This window comes from Plecotus auritus, assembly GCF_963455305.1.
Source record: "Plecotus auritus genome assembly, chromosome: 12".
Classification (NCBI taxonomy): domain Eukaryota; kingdom Metazoa; phylum Chordata; class Mammalia; order Chiroptera; family Vespertilionidae; genus Plecotus; species Plecotus auritus.
The window spans coordinates 25,822,445-25,843,393 of record NC_137778.1 but is presented as its reverse complement, the minus strand read 5'-3'; the positions used below and the strand labels follow the sequence as shown (position 1 = coordinate 25,843,393).

Here is a 20,949-nt window from a genome sequence, read left to right as displayed (position 1 = left end):
CTTAACAAGTTCAAGATTGAAATCATACCAAGCATCTTCTCAGATCACAATGGCATGAAACTAAAAATCAACCACAATAAAAAAAACCCTCAAAAACATTCAAACACATGGAAGCTAAATAGCATGCTATTAAACAATGAATGTGTTACCAATGAGATCAGGAAGAAAGCAAAAATTACCTGGAAACAAATGAAAATGAACACACAGCAACCCAAAATCATAGCATTACAGGTCTACCTCAAGAAACAAGAAAAATCTCAAAAAAACAATAACCCTACACTTAAAAGAACTAGAAGAAGAACAACAGGAAAAGCCTAGAGTAAGTAGAAGGAATGAAATAATAAAGATATCAAAGCAGAAATAAATGTCATAGAAACTAAAAAACAATATAAAAGATCAATGAAACCAAGAATTGCTCTTTGAAAAGATAAACAAGATTGATGAACCTTTTACCAGACTCATCCAGAAACAAAGAAGACCCAAATAAAATCATAAATGATAGAGGATAAGTAACAACTGACATCACATAAATACAAAGGATTGCAAGAAAATATTATGAATAATTATAGGCCAAAAATTGGACAACCTGGGTGAAATGGACAAATTTCTAGAAACATATAATCTTTCAAAACTGAATCAGGAAGAAACAGCAAACCTGAATAGACCAATAACTATTAATGAAATCGAAGCAGTAATAAAAAGATTTCCAGCAAACAAAAGTCTTAGACCAGATAGCTTCACAGGCAAATTTTGCCAAACATTCAAAGAACACATATCCTTAAACTATTCCAAAAAATTCAAGAGGAAGCAAGACTTCCAGGCTCTTTTAACAAGACACTCAATAAAATCCAGCACTGATTGAGGAAAGTGGGAGTAGAGGGATCATACCTCAACATATTGAAATGAAAAACCTTTTGCCAACATCATACTCAATGGACAAAAACTAAAAGCATTTCCCTTAAGATCAGGAACTAGACGGGGATGTCCACTTTCACCACTCTTATTCAACACAGTTCTGGAAGTTCTAGTCACAGTGATCAGACAAATCAAAGGCATCCAAATTGGAAAGAAGTAAAATTCATTATTCACAGATGACATGATATTGTACATAGAAAACATTAAAGACTCCACCCAAAAACTACTAGATCTAATAAATGAATTCAGCAAAGTAACAGGATACAAAATCAATATCCAGAAATCGGTGGCATTTTTATACACCAATAATGAACTATCAGAAAGAGACAAACACTTAAACACTTAATCGCCGAGGCACCAAAAACATAAGAAAATTAACAAATATCTGGACTTTTGCAACCTGAGAATTGTTAAAATTCTGGAATCTAAACTTGTACTCTTGAAACTTACAGAATTTTATTAATGAATGTCACCCAATACATTTAATTAAAATAAATAAATAAATAAATAAATAAATAAATTCTAGAATCTCCAGAAGCGAGATTTTTCTTTAGAAGATCAGACACAATTGCCCTTTCTGTCTTTGTCACAAAAATATGAAGCACATTTTGTAAAAAATACAGTAAATGAAAGTTCACTTATGTTTTAATCGTGTCACCTCATTGACAAGAGCTGATTCAAAATACTGATAGGCGGTGCTGAGAGCAAGCTTTAACCATATTTTGTATTCCAGGGATGGCCAGAAGACATCAAAGCCCTCATATAAATCCTCCAGGGAGATAAAGCAGGCCTGAAATGACAAGGTGTCATGCAGCAAGCTCAATTTGTACAAGACCATCAGAAAACAATATGCCTGTCACTTTCATCAAACTCTGCCATTTAAAAGCACTGTATTGTTGGAGAGGTGGTTCTTTATGTATAAGGCAGTACAATTTACAGTCCAATTAAAGCTATAGACCCACTAGTAGGCCAGGAAAATCCATACCGGTCAATAGCTAAGATAAAGATATGGCTCACGAGCCCAAAATTCAGGAACTAAGCCACATAAGTTACCTATTTTTATTGCCACAGTAGATAAAGTGGGCTCATGTACAATCTTTGTTTCCAGAGGCAAAATGCTTACCTGCATAAGGAAGACTATGCTTCCAGAATTCACGCTACATGAACTTCAATGAATTCAGTTCAGCTTTGTGACTAAATTCATGCCTCCTATCCTCTTCCAGAAATGAAATGGTATGAAACTGATACAGCAACGCTCCCTCTGTGCCACACACCCCTGAGACTGGTCCCTCTCAATTGCATCGAAGAGTCCCAAAAGCTTGAGAATTCTGTTTAAGCAGAAACTTTGGCTCTCTTCTATTTGCCGCCCCCTCCCTCCTCAGCTAGTAGAATACCAGGCTACTTTTTAGTTGAATCGATAACTTCCTACATAGCAAGTGAAAAATAAAAGAAAGGGAGATTCAGAAAGCATTCTTTAAAAACACTGCTTTCGTATGATGGCCTGTACATGCCAGGCACTTCATATAGGTGTTTTCCCAATCTTCATAATATCAAAAGTTAGATATTCTCTCTTTTAACGAACGAGGACACAAAGACTCACAGAGGTTAAAAATACTGCACTCCCGATGCCACAGCCAGGAATTCAGGTGGTAAATGTGCCTTCCCAGTTGCTGGTTGAGGGACTAAACAATATATCAGAACGCCAAGGAAGCAAACATGCTGGCATTCGTCACTTATTGAAGAAGAATTCATGAACAACCCACAGTGTAGACAGAACCAGGGCCTTACCTGTAAAATAGTTTCACAGATGGCAGTATATTCAATTTCATGCTTAAGCAGACAGCTCAACTCTCCAATGATGTCCCCACAAGTACAGTACTCTGTAAACAGGGTTTGGGACTCTCTATTAATCCTATGTTCACTGTCGACTCCAAAGGTCGGAGGTGAACTATGCAGCTGCAAAGGGAAATCCCAAGTTAGGAACCCTGGGCCAGGCCATAGGGCTCCCACGCTTTCCTGCATTCATTACGATGGAAGGTGAAGGTGCTTCCTGTGAATCCTCTCGGGTGTGAATCGGGCTTCACAAACATCACGGTTTCTTTCACATTTCACCTCTCTGAGGCATGGATTGTTTCCAATCTTTAGCTTTACAATTTCCTCCTTATAAACCTTCCGTATGTAAAATCTTACACAAAGTAGTTATTGCCATCTGCAACTAATGTCATTCCCCCTGAGTCCATTCGATATTCTTATTGTAACAAGCCAGCGCCTCAAGTGAAACAAACAAACACACCTTTTGATTCCATAAATGCATAAATCGGACATCTGAATTAATTCACCTCCGAACCAAGCCACGAGTTCAGTAAAAGCCTGTCTCCCTTTAAGGTGCTTAAGAATAGCTACCAGGAAACAGCAGAAGAAAACCTTTTTAGGGTGAACACAAGATGGTTGAGTTCCCCCCAAGAAAAGAACTGGTAGGCACGAGTGGGGGAAGAAGAAAGGCATCAGACTTCGGGAGGAAGCTGCAGGAATCAACCAGAAGGTTTACAGAATTTCCCAGAAAGCTTAGCTGTCAACATCAGAGACAAAGGTTATTGTTCCGGACACAGGAGATAGGAAACCAAGGGTCACTGAAGCAGTTGCTGTGACAACTGTACCCTCTCCTCGTGATCCCCATTCAGACTTTGGAGACATTCATGCTTCCAAAGGACTTGGACATTTTTTAAGCTTAATTTTGAATGCAGTTCAAAGGCCATTTGAGCAATGAGGAATGTCCCTGCTCTTTACAAACCAAGGAAAGAAGATAGCATCTGTGGCAGGCAGAATTCTAAAACGCCAATTATACTTGAATCTAGGTACCGCTGTGAAGGGATTTTGGAAATGGAGTTAAGATTACTAACCACCTGATCATAGGGATGATTCTGGATGGTCCTGGTGAGCCCAGCATAATCACATAAGCCCTCAAAAGTAGAAAAGGAAGTAGAGTCATTCAAAGAGATGTAACTGTCATCTAGGATCTGGGAATTATTAGGGCCAGGAGCTAGGGCTCACCCATGCATTCAGCTAGTAGTATTTGGATTCTAAAGCATTCCTGTCCCCATCACACCACTGACATCTTTCTTTTTCTTTGGTCGCCAAAGCCTCCTATTTGTCAGATTAAAAATTGTATTTTCTATTCTCGTCCTATTTGACCTCCGAGGGGATGTGACATTGTGGTCCATTTCCTTAATCCTGACTCTCATTTTCTTTAGGTGAGTAACTCAACCACTCCGAGTACTGGGTTCCTTAATCGAACATCATGGAAAAGATTGCTTCCTCCCAGGATTGTTGTGAGGAATAAATAACGGCTATGAAAATGAGAAGCACCTTTCGGATGTTAGGTATTAGTATCATCTCTCAGCTGTGGCACTCACACTGGGAGAAATGGTTTCATTTGGAAAAGAGATTATGTTAAAATTTTGAAACTTTCTTGATTCCTAAATTTCTCCTTATGCTATAATTACATATTTCAAATACATTTAAGTAAAAAAATAAGTAGTCCCTTACAATTGCCATTCCTGAAATAATTAGATAGATTCCTTGTGGCATTTCACCTTCTTTACAAATGACATCTCCATAGTCAAAATAGGCAAGTTTGGCTCGTTCCTGAAGTAAAAAAGAAAAGAAAAAGTCAACACAAAAGCTTCATAGTCTACTTTTCTAAGTAGAAATATTTTAAAGCAAAAATGGCTTTCAAGTAGCATAAAACCACAAACTATATTATTTGGTTTGTTAATGAACTACAATAATGTGCTGACATTCATTAACCTTTAGAAAAAGAGGGAGAAGCAAGCAAACCATAGACCTTGTGATTAGTAATCAGCACAGTGACTGATAGAAACACCCAATAAATGCGAGGTTGGGTAGACGTTTACAATAAAGTGTGATAAGAAGACAGAGACAGGACATCCTGAAAAAATCCAGAAAGGCCACAGGACTGTGTCTTGAGTGTCCAGGGAAGACTTTCCAGAGGAAAGAACAGCTAAGCTGAGACCTGATGGAAGAGTTACACATGCCAAGATTCGGTGAGCCGAAGACCATTCGGGCAGAGGGTTCAGTACGCAGAGACCAGAAGCAAACGGAATGTCTCAGGCAGGGCGCGGTGGACACCTGGACTCCGTTATCCATTAGGCCTCAAGAGGCACAGAGACTAGGGTTCACAATTGTTTTAGGGACTCAGCAATATTTTAGTTTCTTTTAAAATCAGAAGGAATGAAAGAACTTTTAGTTAGAAGAGAATGTTTTAACACTAAAACAGTTAGTACTAGTTAGTACTAATACAGTCATCTTCATCTGAATACAGTCAGAAAGTATAATTTTTGTAACTTTTTTATGGAGGAAGAGACCCACTGAGGCAAAAGAGTGCAGGGCCCATGAAAAGTCATGATGCAGCCTGGGGGAGGCAGGACTGGGAGCTGGGCCAGAGCCAGGTCTTGCAGGATCTGGAAGGCCCATTAAAGAGGCTGTTTTTTCCCAAAATCAGGGGGAAACCACTGAAGGGTTTGTAACAGAATTATGGTGACAGATTTGCATTCTACAAAGATGTGTGAGAAACGTATTTCCAAGTCATTCATAGTGGTATCACTAAGTGTGAGATGGAAGAGTGAACAGTCCTCTCTTTTCAGTTTACTTCTGGATTATCTGAAAATAAGCATGGATGACTTAACGATTTTTTTAAAAAAAGTTCACCTAAAGCCAATTACCCGGAGTATGGATTATTCAGACCTTGTTTTCCTACCACTGTCTTCTGGATTACCTTTATAGAGTATGGGCTGTTAGTAAACCACACCTGCTGGAGGATGAAAGAAGGGAGGAGTGGTGAAAATTAACTATTGGGGCTGTGATGGAGACCAAGATTGAACTTAGAGTCTTCACTAAGGCGTGTTTTGTATTTGTTTTCTCTGTGGTTGTCAGTCATCCACACAATCCCTGGGCTGTTTCTGATGAGAATAACACCCCTGTGCTCCCAACTCATTACCATTTTTATCCTGTTGAAATCAGATTTAAGTGGCTATCAAGAGCCAGCATACTAAGGAAAAGGACCACGTAAAGAGTGAGAGGTATCTGAAGGGGATAGAGAAAGCCCAACAGCTTTGCCTAGGATGGGGGAGAGGAAGACTGTGCCCTGCTCATAGATTCACCTCAGTGTCTGTGAATCATTAATTTATAGGATTTTCTTCTCACCGTTTTCCCTATTGCTCCCCCATTCACTGTTGGATATCAGTTATAATTATACTTGTGAAAATTATTATCTATAAAGAACCAAATTCTAACTTAATCTTAAAATTGGATTTTTGAAAAACTAAACAGGTTCCATAAAAGCAGGGACTTCATTTATTTTGTTCACTGCCATATCCCCAAACCTAGAATTTATTCTGGCACATAGAGGATATTTGATAAATATTAGTTGGAAGAGCCCCAATTCCTATAGCAACACTCAGTTGACTTTAGACAACACACGAATTCTGGAATATACCACAGTCCTCACTATTCCCTATTACACTACACCCAGCTGGTTTTACTTTTTTATTTTTATTTTTTAAATTTTTAATTATTTCAGAGAGGAAGGGAGGAGAGAGAGATAGAAATTTCAAGGATGAGAGAGAATCATTGATCAGCTGCCTCCTACATGCCCCCTACTGGGGATGGACATATGCGCTGACTGGGAATCGAACCGTGACCTCCTGGTTCATAGGTCAACGCTCAACCACTGAGCCATACCGGCTGGGCTAGTTTTATTTTTATATTATCTTCCTGACCTGTATAGTCATTTAAATTGGAGTACGTTGCTCTAAAAAGTCTTTTCCAGAGTGGTCATCTGGAAGTCCAGACTCTACAACATAAAATAAGATGGGATTGGTAACAATCAGGTAACAGAGCTCATCCTGAGCAGATAATCCATTGTGAGAAAACAATCACTGCTTTTTAGGCTTAAAATGAAATCTACTCTTCTAGGTTTTGCTGGGCCTCCATTTGACTTATCCTTTATTGGCCATTACAGGAGTCTTGCTTTAAATTTTGTAGTTGTTAATCTTATATTAGGGAGTGGGAAAAACTAAAAATAATTATCAAACCTGAGCCAGAATAGAAGACAGAATCTTTACCTTGAAGAACTCAATGAGAACATCTTTATTTTCCAGCCAAACAATATTATGAAGATACTTGTCAGGAGTAGGGGGCGGGATTGCCATTGGAAAGTTATTCAGTGCTTTTATTTTTGAAAGAAGTACCTAAAAACAAACAAATAGAACAAGGGTGGTCAGATCCTATAACAGAAAAGATACATTAGGTTAAAACTGAGGAAATCTAAACAAACAACTGTTATGCAAATTTAACCTTGATTTTTGATTCAGAGCTTCTCTCGCCATGTTTAAATTGTCCTCTAACTTTTTTGTCCCTATTCTCCCCTCATTATTATTTTCACTGACATATTATCTCATATTCAATTTATCATCCTTGTAATCCAGTTAACACTTATATTCTACCCTGCCTTAATCTTAAATTATCTAAACTTCAAGGTTGATTACTATATGATTTAATGCCATGTTCTCTCCATTATTTTCATGTGTATGATTTGCTTCTCTAAACCCTTCTAATTTGGGAGGATACCACGCCAGTTTTGTGGACCCTGAGAAGCCCTCTCTGGCTTCCCCCACCAGGTAAGAGATAACCATTTATCTGTCTTATTCCCAAGGCATCTACAGGTCTCCCTTATGGAACTCATTGCATTGTAGTCTGTATTTGTACTTACCTGTTTCGCCCTCCATATTATGTCACTTTTGTTGATTGGATGAACAAGTGACTGACTAAGTGAAAGAATGAGGAAGAGCCCATGGACCTTAGGAGACAGTGTTGTATCCATTAATTATCCCCATCTCCTCAAAAGTCCATAACACATAGTAAGCATCCAATATATATTTACTTAATTAAGTCAAATAGACTGACCTACCTCCTTATGACCTAGGATTGAAAATTATATCTCTTTGGCTGACAATTTGACAATTAGCAGACATTCAATTAGTAACTATGGAATGATTGTTTACCCGTTTCCTTTCTAAACAAATTGACAGGAAAAAATAAGTCTGTCTCCTCATAAGGGTTAGCATTTATTTATGGGTATCAAGCATTCAATTGAATCTTATATAGCCTTCAAAGTGATAAATGAAAAAAGTATAAAACACAATGCGTGTAGAGGTGTAATTTGAAGAATATTCTAAAGTAGCCCTTCCACTCTCTCTAAAAATCAATGGAAAAATATCCTTGGGTGAGGATTGAAAACAAACAAACAAATAAGTAAATGAAGTTACAGTACAGGTTGGGTGTCAGGCTAATGGAATCAAGCAACATAAAAATTGCTTTGTTACCTTATTCATCTCGATGCCCTCGTGCTTATCGATAATGCCTCTGGAGCAAAGGAAGGCGAGGTGTTTCAGAGACTTGGCAATCACGGTCTGGATTGCCTGCCTGGTCTTCAAAGCGATGACCACATCACGACCCTCGTGCTCTATGAGTCCTGATGCGAATAAACCTCTCAGTAAGCAAACAATGCAATAATTGCAATGACTAATCTACACTAATAAAATAGAAATATGCAAATTGACTGTCACTTCGTGACATCAATCAGGAGTGAGTATGCAAATTAACCCAACAAAGATGGAGGCGGCCCCACCCCCCAGCCACTCCAGGCCTCTGAATAGCATGCATGCAGGCGCAGAGTGGCTGGGCAGGGCGAGACGCCTGCTATGAGGGGGAGTGAGGGGGGCGGAGGGAGCTACAGAGTGGCGCTCCAGCTAGAGCAAAGACTGAAGGCTCTGGCCAGAGCGAAGATGGAAGATGGTGACCAGAGTGAAGGCCTGGGTCCCGGGTGCCAGCAGCCAGGGGAAGGAAGGCCTATTGCAGGAATCCGCATGCTATGGGCCTCTAGTATTTGTATAATAGTTTGTGATTTCCAAAGTATTTACACAATAGCCTTTTTGTTCCTGTCTCAGACAGAACTGGTGAGGCTGGTAGAACCAGAGTTATTTTCATCTCCATTGTATGGGTGAGAAAACTGAAAACGGCTTTCCCCACTGGCGAGGAGAAAAGTCACTCTTGCTGCCTATCCCCATGGCACTCCTACCTGGCCCATTATGAAACTCGTTCCATTGCAGTATTATTATTTTCACCTGTCTCATGGATAATTTTATATAAATTACACATTTTTTGTTGGCTAGCTGAATAAATGACTTGAGATCAAAGAGCCCCTGGACTTTGGCTGGTGAGTCTTTCTGAGATCAAATCCCTTTTTTTTTTTCTTCTTCTTTCATGAACATGAGGAAGTATGGACGGGACTGGGAGTCAAGGCTAAAACTGTGTCTGCTCCATCTTTGTAATCCTAAGATCCAGCGCAATGCCTGACACCTGGGAGGTACTCGAGGTATTTTTCTAACTAAAATGAGAAGAGCAGTTAAATGAAGGATACGATGTTCAAGAGCAGGTTCTAGTGTCAGACACACCTGGGCCTGAGGTCTAGCTCACCACTTACCAGGCAAGTTAACTTTTCTAAGCCTCAGTTTCACCAGCTATCCATGAAGATGACAATAGCATTTGCCTCATAGAATAATTATAAGCATTAAATGAGATAATGTATATAAAGCCGCGAACACAGTTCCTGGCATAATCAGTATTCACCAATCCGTTGCAGTAATCATGTGGGAACAGGCACTCCCTTTTACAGGACTGAATCAAGGAAACTTTGTAATATTCCGCACTAACCTAAAACATAATGTAAGAGAGCAGCTCCTAGGCCCCTAATCTTCCAAAGCACAGAAGTAAAAATCTATCTGCATGTAAATGGCAGCAATGGGCCCTGGATTTGCTGAGACAGAGCCCAAATATTCTGACCTATTATCTCCGAAGTTCAAATTTCAGTCATTAGACCACATTCTTTCTATTTTGATTTGGAAAGTCTGATCCTTATAAGTCCACATGGCATCTTACACTGTGATTATAAATGCAAAGTGGTTTTACTTGATTTCTTTTATAATAACTTCCATGTATTAGGGGCCCAAAATTTTCCAGGCTCTCTACCAGCTCTCTATTTTTCACACACCGGAAGCCTGGTCCACAGCCCCCTCAGGAGGAAAGCAGTCCCAGGAAGCTTTGTATAGAATCCTCGCCATGTGCTTCAATTCAAGCAGCGTGACCACAGTTGCTCAGGAAGTGGCATCCCGTGTGGTCTCACACTGCTGAGGAGCCTTGCAAACAAAGTAAAACAAAGCAAAACACCCTCTGTCGTACAACGCTAATTTTCAAATGCCCTTTTCTTACAAGAGTAAGGAATCTGACCCTTAACACACTTCCCACACTTCTCATTCTTTCCTGTGGGCTCCCACCGCAAATAATAGAACACCTCACTTTCTGCAGCTATCAGCTCATACACGCATATCTGCACTGCTTGCATACCTGGCCCATTACATATGTTCAATAAGTGTTGTTGGATGAGTAAATGGGTGATTGCAGAATTGAATGAAAGCATGAATTTGTCTTTATTTGGTTAAATTATGGGATGGTGGGTCCCAGAGCAAATTAAGCCCGAAACATTGCTGGAGGCAAAAATGACAAAAGTGAAGCTGTCCTACTTCGGGCACATCATGAGAAGGCAGGGTTCTTTGGGAAAGACAATAATGCTGGGAAAAACAGAAGGCAGCAGGAAAGGAGGAAGACCAAATATGAGATAGATTGACTCCATAAAAGAAACCATAGGCATGAATCTACAGGAGGTGAGGAGGGCTGTTGAGGATGGGACATTATGGACATCACTCATTTGTAGGGTCACCAGGAGTTGAAGCCAACTCAATGGCACGTAACACACACAAGAAATCAGATACTCCAATGACCTACCTAGTTCTTTGACAGCATCTCGTTTGTTGGTTTCTAAAATTTCATATAATTTCTGTAAGAAGTTAGGAAAAAACATTAATTTCTTATTATACCAAGTGCATTTCTAACTAAAATCTGAGGGGGGAAGTACAGTAGTCAAAATCTCACTCGGTTTATGATTTGGGGGAGATACTTGGCTCAGTTCTGCCCTCTGTGCGATTCTGCTGCCTTCCCCTCGCTCACGCTCATGTTACAATGAATGTTGTGCTTGCCTAACTAATATTTCTCAGAAAAGACTATTGTGCACCGCACATGCACCCTGGAGAATTCTCAGAGATAGAGCCCCACTAGGGGAGAGTCAACTGAGCAGTTATTTGGGGAGCCAGTCTATTGGGAGCACAAAAACAGTGGAGTAATGAGAAGAATATGCTGTCAATTAGTTCATGCTTCCTACTGATAATTCCTGACATAGCTCCACTCCGGGGTCACCGATCTCTGTTCAATCATACAATAGGTGTTTGTCAAATGTCCCAGCCAGCACTCTTCATGGGACTACTCTCTGGCTTTGAGTCTTTCTGGAGCTTGCACTTGGCCACACCCAAACCCCTGTGACCTAACAACTGAAGTTTCCTCAGACGGCCAGGCACAGGTGACTGAAATTCTGCACCCAGGCAAATGCTGGCATGGTGCTAGTTACAGAGAACAGCTGTTGGTTATCTCGAGTTTAATCAGTGTCAATCATGAGAAGATGCTGTTATTGTGTTGGTTTTAGAAAAACACATGTAATCCCTCATTTTGAATATAAGAGTAAGGTGTACAATTTTTATTAGGTTTTTCTCCTCTCCTGATAACATTGAGTCAATATTGGGAAGATGTCAAACTACTGGGCAGCCACATACTGTGGTCCAGCCCCCTTCACACCAAACAGGGCCCACAGCCAACTGTAAGATGGCTGCAGAACGATCCTGACAAGAGCGTGTCGGAACCAGTTCTGCCTGCAAAGAGAATGTAATTGTGAAAGCCTGGACACAGTGTGACTTCTCTAACGGTGAGTGGCCACTGCCTGGTTTCTTGAACACATAAGCAGTTAGGTTTCGTTGTTTGGGTTTTGGCGTGTTTTTTTCCCATGGGACCAGTGCTAGTCTCTTACCTGATATATTGATTCTCGGCCAGAAATCTGTTTTATCAAAAATTTGGCATCCTCTTGACTTTTGACATAGCCTTTGGTGATACTATACATCAAGCTGAGGCGCCTCTTGATCTGCACATCCGCTATGTTGATCAGCGGTGGGATTAATGTCTGCAATAATGGAGAGGGGAAACCTGAAAACGTGACGAGGAAAAGCACGCTACACAAATCTTTATTCAGTACTTACTATATGCATATGCTAGGCTTCTTTCAAGAATTGTAAGGTTATATCAATGACAAAAACAAAGACTGCTACCTAGCAGAGACTACATTGAACATACAGGAAAAGGTGAAAATGCTGTGAGGAAAAAATAAACTTAAGCAGGTAGAGAGGGATCAGGAAGATGGGGTGGGAGGCTGTGAGTACAGGGAGGGGGTGGGGCACGTTGCCATTTTATGTAGGTGGCCAGGGAAGACCTGTGTAAGGAGATATTTGAGCAATGACTTGAAGGAGGTGAAACTGTGAACCAATCAGATACCCATGGAGTGTTCCAGGGGAAGAGACAGCTCCTTCCCTCATTTATTTCAAAACAGTGAGGTTTCTGCCCGGCCGGTGTTGCTCAGTGGTTGAGTATCGCCCTATGAACCAGGAGGTCACGGCTTGATTCCCAGTCAAGACACATGCCTGGGTTTTGGGCTCAATCCCCAGTAGGGGGCGTGCAATGATTCTTTCTTATTATTGATGTTTCTATCTCTCCCTCTCCCTTCCTCTCTGAAATCAATCAATATATATATATATATATATCAGTGAGGTTTCTGAACACATTTAACAAAAAGTGTAGGAAAAAAAGACACAATATTTTAAAATGTGAAATTTTACCTTGATCAGAGGAATAAATCTAATTATTCTTATATACCCTAATATTATTGTAAACTGAATAAGAACCAAGTTGTCCGATCTCAATTTGACAAAGTATATACAAAAGATATCAGTAATTCCGATGAGCAGGATACAAAATTCCAGAGTATTCCAATGTTGACGAAAATATTTCCTTTTCAAAATTATTATCTGTTTAGAAAACCAATAGAACATATGTCATTTCATAGTACCTATACAATGATGTATGTGGGGGTAGGAGGGAGTCTTAAAAATTAACAGTTACATTCTCAACAAATGAGTTATATTCCAAAAGTTGGGTTTTAAGTTATTCATTTTGAATTCCAAAAAATTATTTTTAATTTTCAACATAAAAAAATCATAATTTAATTCAAACTATATAATTCTCTAATTAATCTGAAGTGCCCAGAACAAACCATGAAAAATATCGATAAACAGGTTCATTGTGATACTATTGATAATAATTAAAGTATGAAAACAATCTTATCTTTTGAAGTAAAACACAGTTCTCCTGATGAGGACCTAGCAAACCAGTTTGTTTGTATTTGCTCATTTAGTTTTTGCATCATTACAGAGAGAAATGGGAAACATCCTGTCTGAACTTTCAGTTCTTGGCACTTGACCTTTGAGAGTCTGTTCACTTTATGATGGTTGCCATATATGCTATCCAAAACTGTGGCTATTATACTGATTTCATTATTAAACCCAGAAAATTAAAAAAGATTACTAAAATTATAGGATTCTATCAACTGTTAGAGCAAGTGGCTTCTAGTATCAAGTTATTTCAAAAATAAATTCACAATATCTGAATTGTTCTTTTTATAGGATATATTTCTATTTAAAGCAGTACCTTCAATGCTGACTGTAATACATATAAAAATACAAAATAGTAGTTTACTAATATCAGAGACGTCTCATTTAATTTTCTTGCCACTGAACATAAATGAATTATCATAGGATAAATGTACATTAATGATATAATATGTCCTGCATAGTCAAATTCTTCTGAAAATACAATGTGATATATAAATATCAGAAATTTATTATTCCTGAAAAAAAGAGATCAAGTAAAATGTTAGATCACTTTCAAAGTATAACAAGATGTAAAGTTGAACATTTATTTAAACAAATCATTAACAGTAATTTGAAGAAAGCATAAGTAATATAAAATAATAGATAAGCAAAAATCTAAAACCTACTTTCTATACATAAAAATCATAGTGGAGAAATAAAACTTTGTCTCTTGTTAATCTATCTCAGGCATAGAAAGTATTTTTTAAAATCAAGGTGAGCTGAAACCAGTTTGGCTCAGTGGATAGAGCGTCGGTCTGCGGACTGAAGGGTCCCAGGTTCAATTCCAGTCAAGGGCACGTACCTTGGTTGCGGGCGCGTACCTTGGTTGCGGGCACATCCCCAGTAGGGGGTGTGCAGGAGGCAGCTGATCGATGTTTCTCTCTCATCGATGTTTCTAACTCTCTATCCCTCTCCCTTCCTCTCTGTAAAAAATCAATAAAATATATTTTAAAAAAATAAAAATTAAAAAAAAATAAAATCAAGGTGAATGTACATAGGAAACAGTGCAAAGATTTATAAACTGAAAACAAGAAACAAAATTAGAGAAGAAAATAGCATTGTTTAAAATTAAGGAATTTTAAACAATGCTATTTGGGACTACTTCCTTCCAGTCAAGGTGGCTCAGTGGTTGAGCATTGGCCTATGAACCAGGAGGTCATGGTTTGATTCCCTATCAGGGCACATGCCCAGGTTGCAGGCTCAATCCCCAGTGTGGGGCTTGCAGGAGGCAGCTGATCAATGATTCGCTCTCATCATTAATGTTTTTATCTCTCTCTCCCTCTCCCTTCCTCTCTGAAATCAATAAATATTCTATATAATAAAAGGCTAATATGCAAATCGACCCAACGACAGAACGACCAGTAGCTATGATGTGCACTGACCACCAGGGGGCAGAGGCTCAACATAGGAGCTGCCCCCTGGTGGTCAGTGTGTTCTCACAGGGAGAGCGCCGCTCAGCCAGAAGCCGGGCTCACGGCTGGTGAGCGCAGCTGCGGTGGCGGGAGCCTCTCCCACCTCCATGGCAGTGCTAAGGATGTCCGACTGACAGCTTAGGTCCGCTCCTAAGGGACATCCTCTGAGGGCTCCTGGACTGCTAGAGGGCGCAAGCCGGGTTGAGGAACCCCCCTCCTGCCCCAAGTGCCCAAATTTCATGCACCAGACCTCTAGTATATATATAGAAAAATATAAAAATTAAGAACAGGAAAAAATATTCTATTCAATAATTAACATTACCTATTTAAAATTTTTTTTCAGTCCCTCTAAAGTGGAGCCTAACAAAAAGAGGTTAACTGTGTATTTGTCAAGACTTTAGGGTTTTAATTTTTATATTTCTCTTTAATAAATGAAAAAAAATTGTCCATATTTGTTATGAAAGGTATGTTATCCACTTAAATTTAGTAGTGTCACCTACCCAGGCCGGTGTGGTTCAGTGGTAGAGCGTTGGCCTGTGCACTGCAGGGTCACAGGTTCAATTCCCCGTCAAGGGCACATGCCTGGGTTGCAGGTTTGTTTACAGCTTTGGGGAGGCAACCAGTCTCCCCTCCTCTCCTCTCTCTCTCTCTCTCTCTCTTTCTCCCTTCCACTCTCTCTAAAAAATCAATGAGAAAAAAATATCCTCAGGTGAGATTAACAAACAAAATTGAGTAGTGTCAGTGTTCCCAGTATCTTCTTGTTTTGACGTAGTCTATTAGTAGAAAAACCTTGTCTTCCTGCTCTGACAAGTCTACCAGTTCACAACTTATGTAAGAGTCTACCCAAGTTAAGTAAAATCCGTATCTTGTGATACTTTGGAAAGTTGGTTATAGGTATGATGCGTGCCATGTGGTGTTTTTCCTAATTACAGACATCAGGAGAGCCACCCTACGGCACAGATGAAATTAAGTAGAGAGCTTTAGTCCACATGTCTGATATTTCTCACCCGGCTTGGTGTTAAGCCCAGGAAAATACCAGAAGAATATGTAAGCAAACTCGGTATGAAGTATGACTCTAAGACATGGCAAATAAAACTTGAAGAAGCCAAACCTGACCATCCCCTGCTTCTTCCTGCCCCTCTCTCCTGGAGAAGTCAGGATCTGCTGAAACACAATGGCAAAAGGCAAGCAAGCACTCTGCTCGGTCGCCACTCAGCCAGTAGCAGTTGACCATAATGTCAGTGTGTTTTTTAAATAAGAAAAACCAAAGTAATGTATTCTGATGATGTAAAAAGGTCAGATTGTCAAGTATATTGCTATGAAAGGTTCACAATACTTACCCATATGGAATAAAAAGTGTCGTATCTTTATGATATTCCAAGATAGTTAAAATTTTTTTAAACTTTATAAGCCAACTTCTAGCTTTTACATAAGTTGAAACATCATAAATACTCATGAATCTAAGAGAGAAACATATGCATATGTTAAAAGAAAGGGTAAGCGCTAGCTGTCCTTGGGGTAATCTAAAAGGAAAAGTTATACTCCATGTAATGTGGGTTTATTAAGCATGCTGAGTGCCGAGCCTCTGTATCCATCCACTGACCACTCATGGTCATGGGACAGGAACATACTTAGCATCAGACTCCCTCTGTGTCTGTTCCTGGAACCATTCCTGACCTGAGTACAACATAATTAAGACTTCTCCAGACCAATTCTTTGGGTTCGGAATCAAGCTTCCCTTTGTCATGCCTTGCTAGCCCAAACCTCTCCAGGTCCTGCAGGCCCTAGCTTTCCCAAACTTTGTCTAGGAACTGATTCCAGATCTCCCAGATAGATTACCAGGCTGATAGATTACCAGGCTGCTAGACTGTCAGCTGTCACCCAGGTGGGATCCCCTATCATTGTTGCCCTGAACCATCCATTAGCTCCTGTTTGCTAGTACTATGACCAGGTATCAATGTATCTCTGAGATTCTGAGCCTTTCCCACCAGGCTTAATTGCATCTATCAGCTGGGTTAATTCCTCCAGAGTGTGCTCCAACTCATGGAGTGTCTAATAGCAGTCTCCAGGCTTCCCTACCTCTCCTAGCCAGAAATTTAGTGAATTTGATATAAAAACAAAACAATTATAATAGTAATTGAAACTATCTGGGTGCTCTTTCGTGACTCTCCTAGTCTGTAATGTAATTACATTGTAGTCAGATCTTCCTTCCAAATCTCCTAATGTCACCAATCTTCAGGGAGGGAACTGTAAACAACTCAAATAGGAAATAGACACATGGATGGATGGATGGATGGATGGATGGATGGATGGATGGATGGACGGACGGACAGGTAGATGGATGAGATAATTAGATTGATCAATCAGGACATTTAACTCTCAGTTCATTCATTCCTTATCACAAATCCATTCAATTTTAGAAATATCAATTAAATAAATACTATACTTACTTTCCTTGGATGGGACAATAGCTTTTGGTTGCACCAATTAATATTCGGGCTGCCTCTGTATCAAGGATTCCATCTTGACATTGTTTTTCAAAGCTACTCTAAACATACAATTTTAAATAAAAATTACAAAGGACCAAAGCATAAATGCAGTGAATTCTGCTTAATCTTTATATAGCCCTCACTATTATTATTGAACTCATTTCAATGAAAGTATTCTTTTACCAAAAAATGCTATAGCAGGAAATACTTTTTATTCAATTTAAGTATTTACTGAATATTCCATTTTTGCAAAGTACTGTTCGGGATGTTTTAAAAAATACAAAGGTTCCTAGCTTCAGGAAACTTAAAATTTGTACTATTCAAAGAGTTTACTTTAGTAATACAAACAGCATCAGTAGCATCATCTTTCTACAGCAGTATAGATGATACAAATTATTTATTCAAAGGGTAACTACCCCACAAAGAACTACCAATAGATAAAACTAAACTATCCTTTTATAAAAACTTTTTTCCCCAGGCTTATTGAGATATAACTGACATATACTATTATGTAAGTTTTAAATGTACATGATGATTTGAAACACATATATATTACAAGGTAATTACCACAATAAGATTAGAACACATTTATCACCTCACTTAATTACAACTTTTTGTGTGTGGTACGAATATTTAAGATCCACTCTCTTGGCACCTTTCAGTATTTGATGCAGTATTTTTTAACTGTAGTCAGATACTGTACATTAGGCTCCCCAGAACTTACTCATTTTATAATGGGAAGTTTCCACTTCAACCAACATCTTCCCATGGTAGTGACGTTTTTCTCTTTTGACCAATTTTGATGTGAAGTCTGATGTATGTATAGCCACTCCTGCTCCCTTTTGGTTACCATTACGTGAATTATCTTTTTCCAATCCTTCACTTTCAGCCTATGTGTGCATTTAAAGCTTAAAGAGTCTCTTATAAGCAGCACATAGTTGGATCTTATTTTTTGTTTTGTTTTGAAATCCATTCAGCCACTCTGTCTTTTACATTTAAGGTTATTATTGATAGGTAATTATAAAATCTACCTTCTCTTTTTTTCTTAATCCTTACCAAGGACATGTTTATTAACTTTAGGGAGAGAGAAAAAAACATCAATTGGCTGCCTCCTGTATGTGCTCTGACCAGGAATTGAACCTGCAATGTAGGATGTGCCCCACCCGGGAATCAAATCTGCAACCCTTTTGGTTTATGGAGGACACTCCAACCCACTGAGCCTCCTGGCCCCGGCCTTTTGTCTTCTCAAGCTGTCTCCCTTTGTTACTTATTTTTGTAGTGGTTTCCTTCCATTCCTTTCTCTTTATGTACTCTACATCTTTTTCTTGGCGACTACCCTGAGGCTTACCTAAAGTATAGATATACTAGACTGTATTCTTATGTCACTCTTCACCCCCAAAAAATGTCAAGAGAAAAGTCCTACCTTTTGGTTGCCATAGATATATTAAACTTGGAGGTTAAAGTTACCTCCTGGGACTACTTCCTTCCTCACTAAACTTTCTCATATGCTGACCATGTGCCCTTGCCTTATAAATGTACCCAATGCTTCTACTCATTGTTCATAATGTATTCATTGTAGAAGCTGCAAATATTCCCAAGGCCTAGGCTTTAGAACATTCCCAAAATCATTTTTTCCACATTTTATTAGTTGAAACAAGTGACAAGAGCAGCCCAAATTCAATGGGGGGAAGTCACTGGATAAAAGACTTCCCAACTCTAAGAAGGACATATCCATTACTTGCAATGTGTGAACTTTATTGGAATCCAATTTAAAAATATAAACTAAAAATACACATTGGTCACATTTATCAGACAATTGGAAATTTGATCATTGACTTGATATTTGATGCTATTAAGATATTACTAATTTTAGGTCAATATATTATTTTTTACTATTTAAAAAGATTTTAAAATTTAGAGATACATACTAAAATATTTACAGATGAAATGATATGATATCAAAATACTATGGAAAGTGGGGGAGTGAATGAAGGTAGGAATGGGGTAGGGTTGGTCCTGTGTGAATGGGTTTTTAAAGATGGGTACATGGGGGTTCATGACACTATCATACCTACTTTTGTATATATTAGAAATTTTTCATAATAATACATTTTGAAATAAAAATAAAAAAGGACTCTGTAAATAATGAGTATTTTAAATACTTGTAGTATTGAGTAACATTTGTCTTATTTAGAATGTAGCCCCAATTTAAAATGTGCAATTTGTAAGTTGATTTAACTTGATGTTACCTAGTAATCTTCCTACATTTATAGTAGAACATTTAAATACTAAGTTAGAAATATTTTAAGAGATTTTTGATTCACTAGATTTATTTTAACTTACTAGATTTATAAGAATTAAATGATTACTTGAGAGAATTTTCTATAAAAGGAACTCAAATATTTGAGGATATTTACTTTACTAAATATATAAATGACATCAAGCATCATTCAGACCCCCAAAAAGTGAACTATAAAAATCCACTAGACTTAAAAACAGAATGAGATTTGTTACTTGAACTTTAAAGCCTAAAGAGATTTTTAATTTTTATTTTTAACTTTCATACATAAAACATAAATTTAACAACCAATAGACTATCAAATGATGAAAAAAAATGTTTTTCTAGTCACCTGTAAACCATAAGTAAGAATTAAAAGCATTGCAAGAATAAAAACAAACTTAAAAGCAGATTATGTGAACAATACCAACCATTTGTATGATGGCTACATGCAATCTGGCTTCTTCTATTAAAACTTCTTCCGTTGGGGACTCCTGCTCTTTTTCACCAGTTGAAATGTGGTGAAACTGAATAGCATTAGACTGTATATAGATAAAGTTAAAAAATAAGTGAAAATGATTAGTCACTCAGAGATTTCAATACTCATTCAGAATTGCTCAAATGAAGGACCATGTACATGTGGATAACCTCCTACATATTGTGGCAAAGTAACTATTTATTTGGGGAGATTTAGAAGTGAAATTCTTCCCCCAAATGGTCTATGCTTGACGGCTCTTTTGCTTTTTATAATACTAATCTGGAGAGAGATCTCTCAGTTCCTGAACTGGCTGGAAGCATCAGCTTGAAAGTCCATTCATAATTATTCCATCGGCCAATTGGTGAAAACACTAATTCTCCCATATTTGCCAAATGGGTTAGATCACCAAGACAAAATTCAAAGAAGTCTTTTCACCAAGATAGCAAAGCTAGTAAACATACCCCCTCCCAAGTTTTCTGACATTTTATTAGCAGAATTAAGTTTTTTATAATAAACTAAAGCAAGAGAGGCAGACCCAGGAAGGGAAAGAAGCCAGGCATCAACTCACAGAAATTCTGTATTTAATCTTCGATTTTTCTTCTACTAAGGTCCAATTAACATTTGTCAAAATTTTCTCTGTTTTAAATAAAGTTATTGTGTTCTGTATTATCTCCTGGATGTGGTTAATGGCATTTTGCATGGCCATCTGTCTTGGAAGAGAAATAACACACAAACCTGTAACAGAGAAAGCAAGAGCTTTATAGAATGCACTGACGACTGCAAGGGGAAGCAAGAACATTGCGTGATGTAGTGAAAGCTTGGCATCGCCTGCATAGCTTAGGGCAAAGACAACGTTTTGTCCAGAACTTTCCAGAAA

At 38.4% G+C, this 20,949-nt stretch overlaps 1 protein-coding gene across 1 annotated transcript in view; it reads right to left on the bottom strand.

Annotated features, from left to right (window-relative positions):
- The window catches only part of SLC9C2 (solute carrier family 9 member C2 (putative)), a gene marked incomplete at its 3' end in the record, with an annotated part of 47,253 nt that overhangs the window by 4,012 nt on the left and 22,292 nt on the right, over positions 1-20,949 (bottom strand). The window contains exons 11-23 of the mRNA XM_080647811.1: positions 20,641-20,807; positions 20,026-20,136; positions 17,278-17,375; positions 16,168-16,287; positions 13,693-13,891; positions 12,825-13,013; positions 11,966-12,115; positions 10,837-10,888; positions 8,319-8,467; positions 7,059-7,184; positions 4,462-4,560; positions 2,704-2,871; positions 1,574-1,705 (exon numbers count right to left, since the gene is read on the bottom strand). Coding sequence (XP_080503937.1) covers positions 1,574-1,705; positions 2,704-2,871; positions 4,462-4,560; positions 7,059-7,184; positions 8,319-8,467; positions 10,837-10,888; positions 11,966-12,115; positions 12,825-13,013; positions 13,693-13,891; positions 16,168-16,287; positions 17,278-17,375; positions 20,026-20,136; positions 20,641-20,807 — 1,760 coding nt within the window. The remainder of the gene's footprint in view (positions 1-1,573; positions 1,706-2,703; positions 2,872-4,461; positions 4,561-7,058; positions 7,185-8,318; positions 8,468-10,836; positions 10,889-11,965; positions 12,116-12,824; positions 13,014-13,692; positions 13,892-16,167; positions 16,288-17,277; positions 17,376-20,025; positions 20,137-20,640; positions 20,808-20,949) is intronic.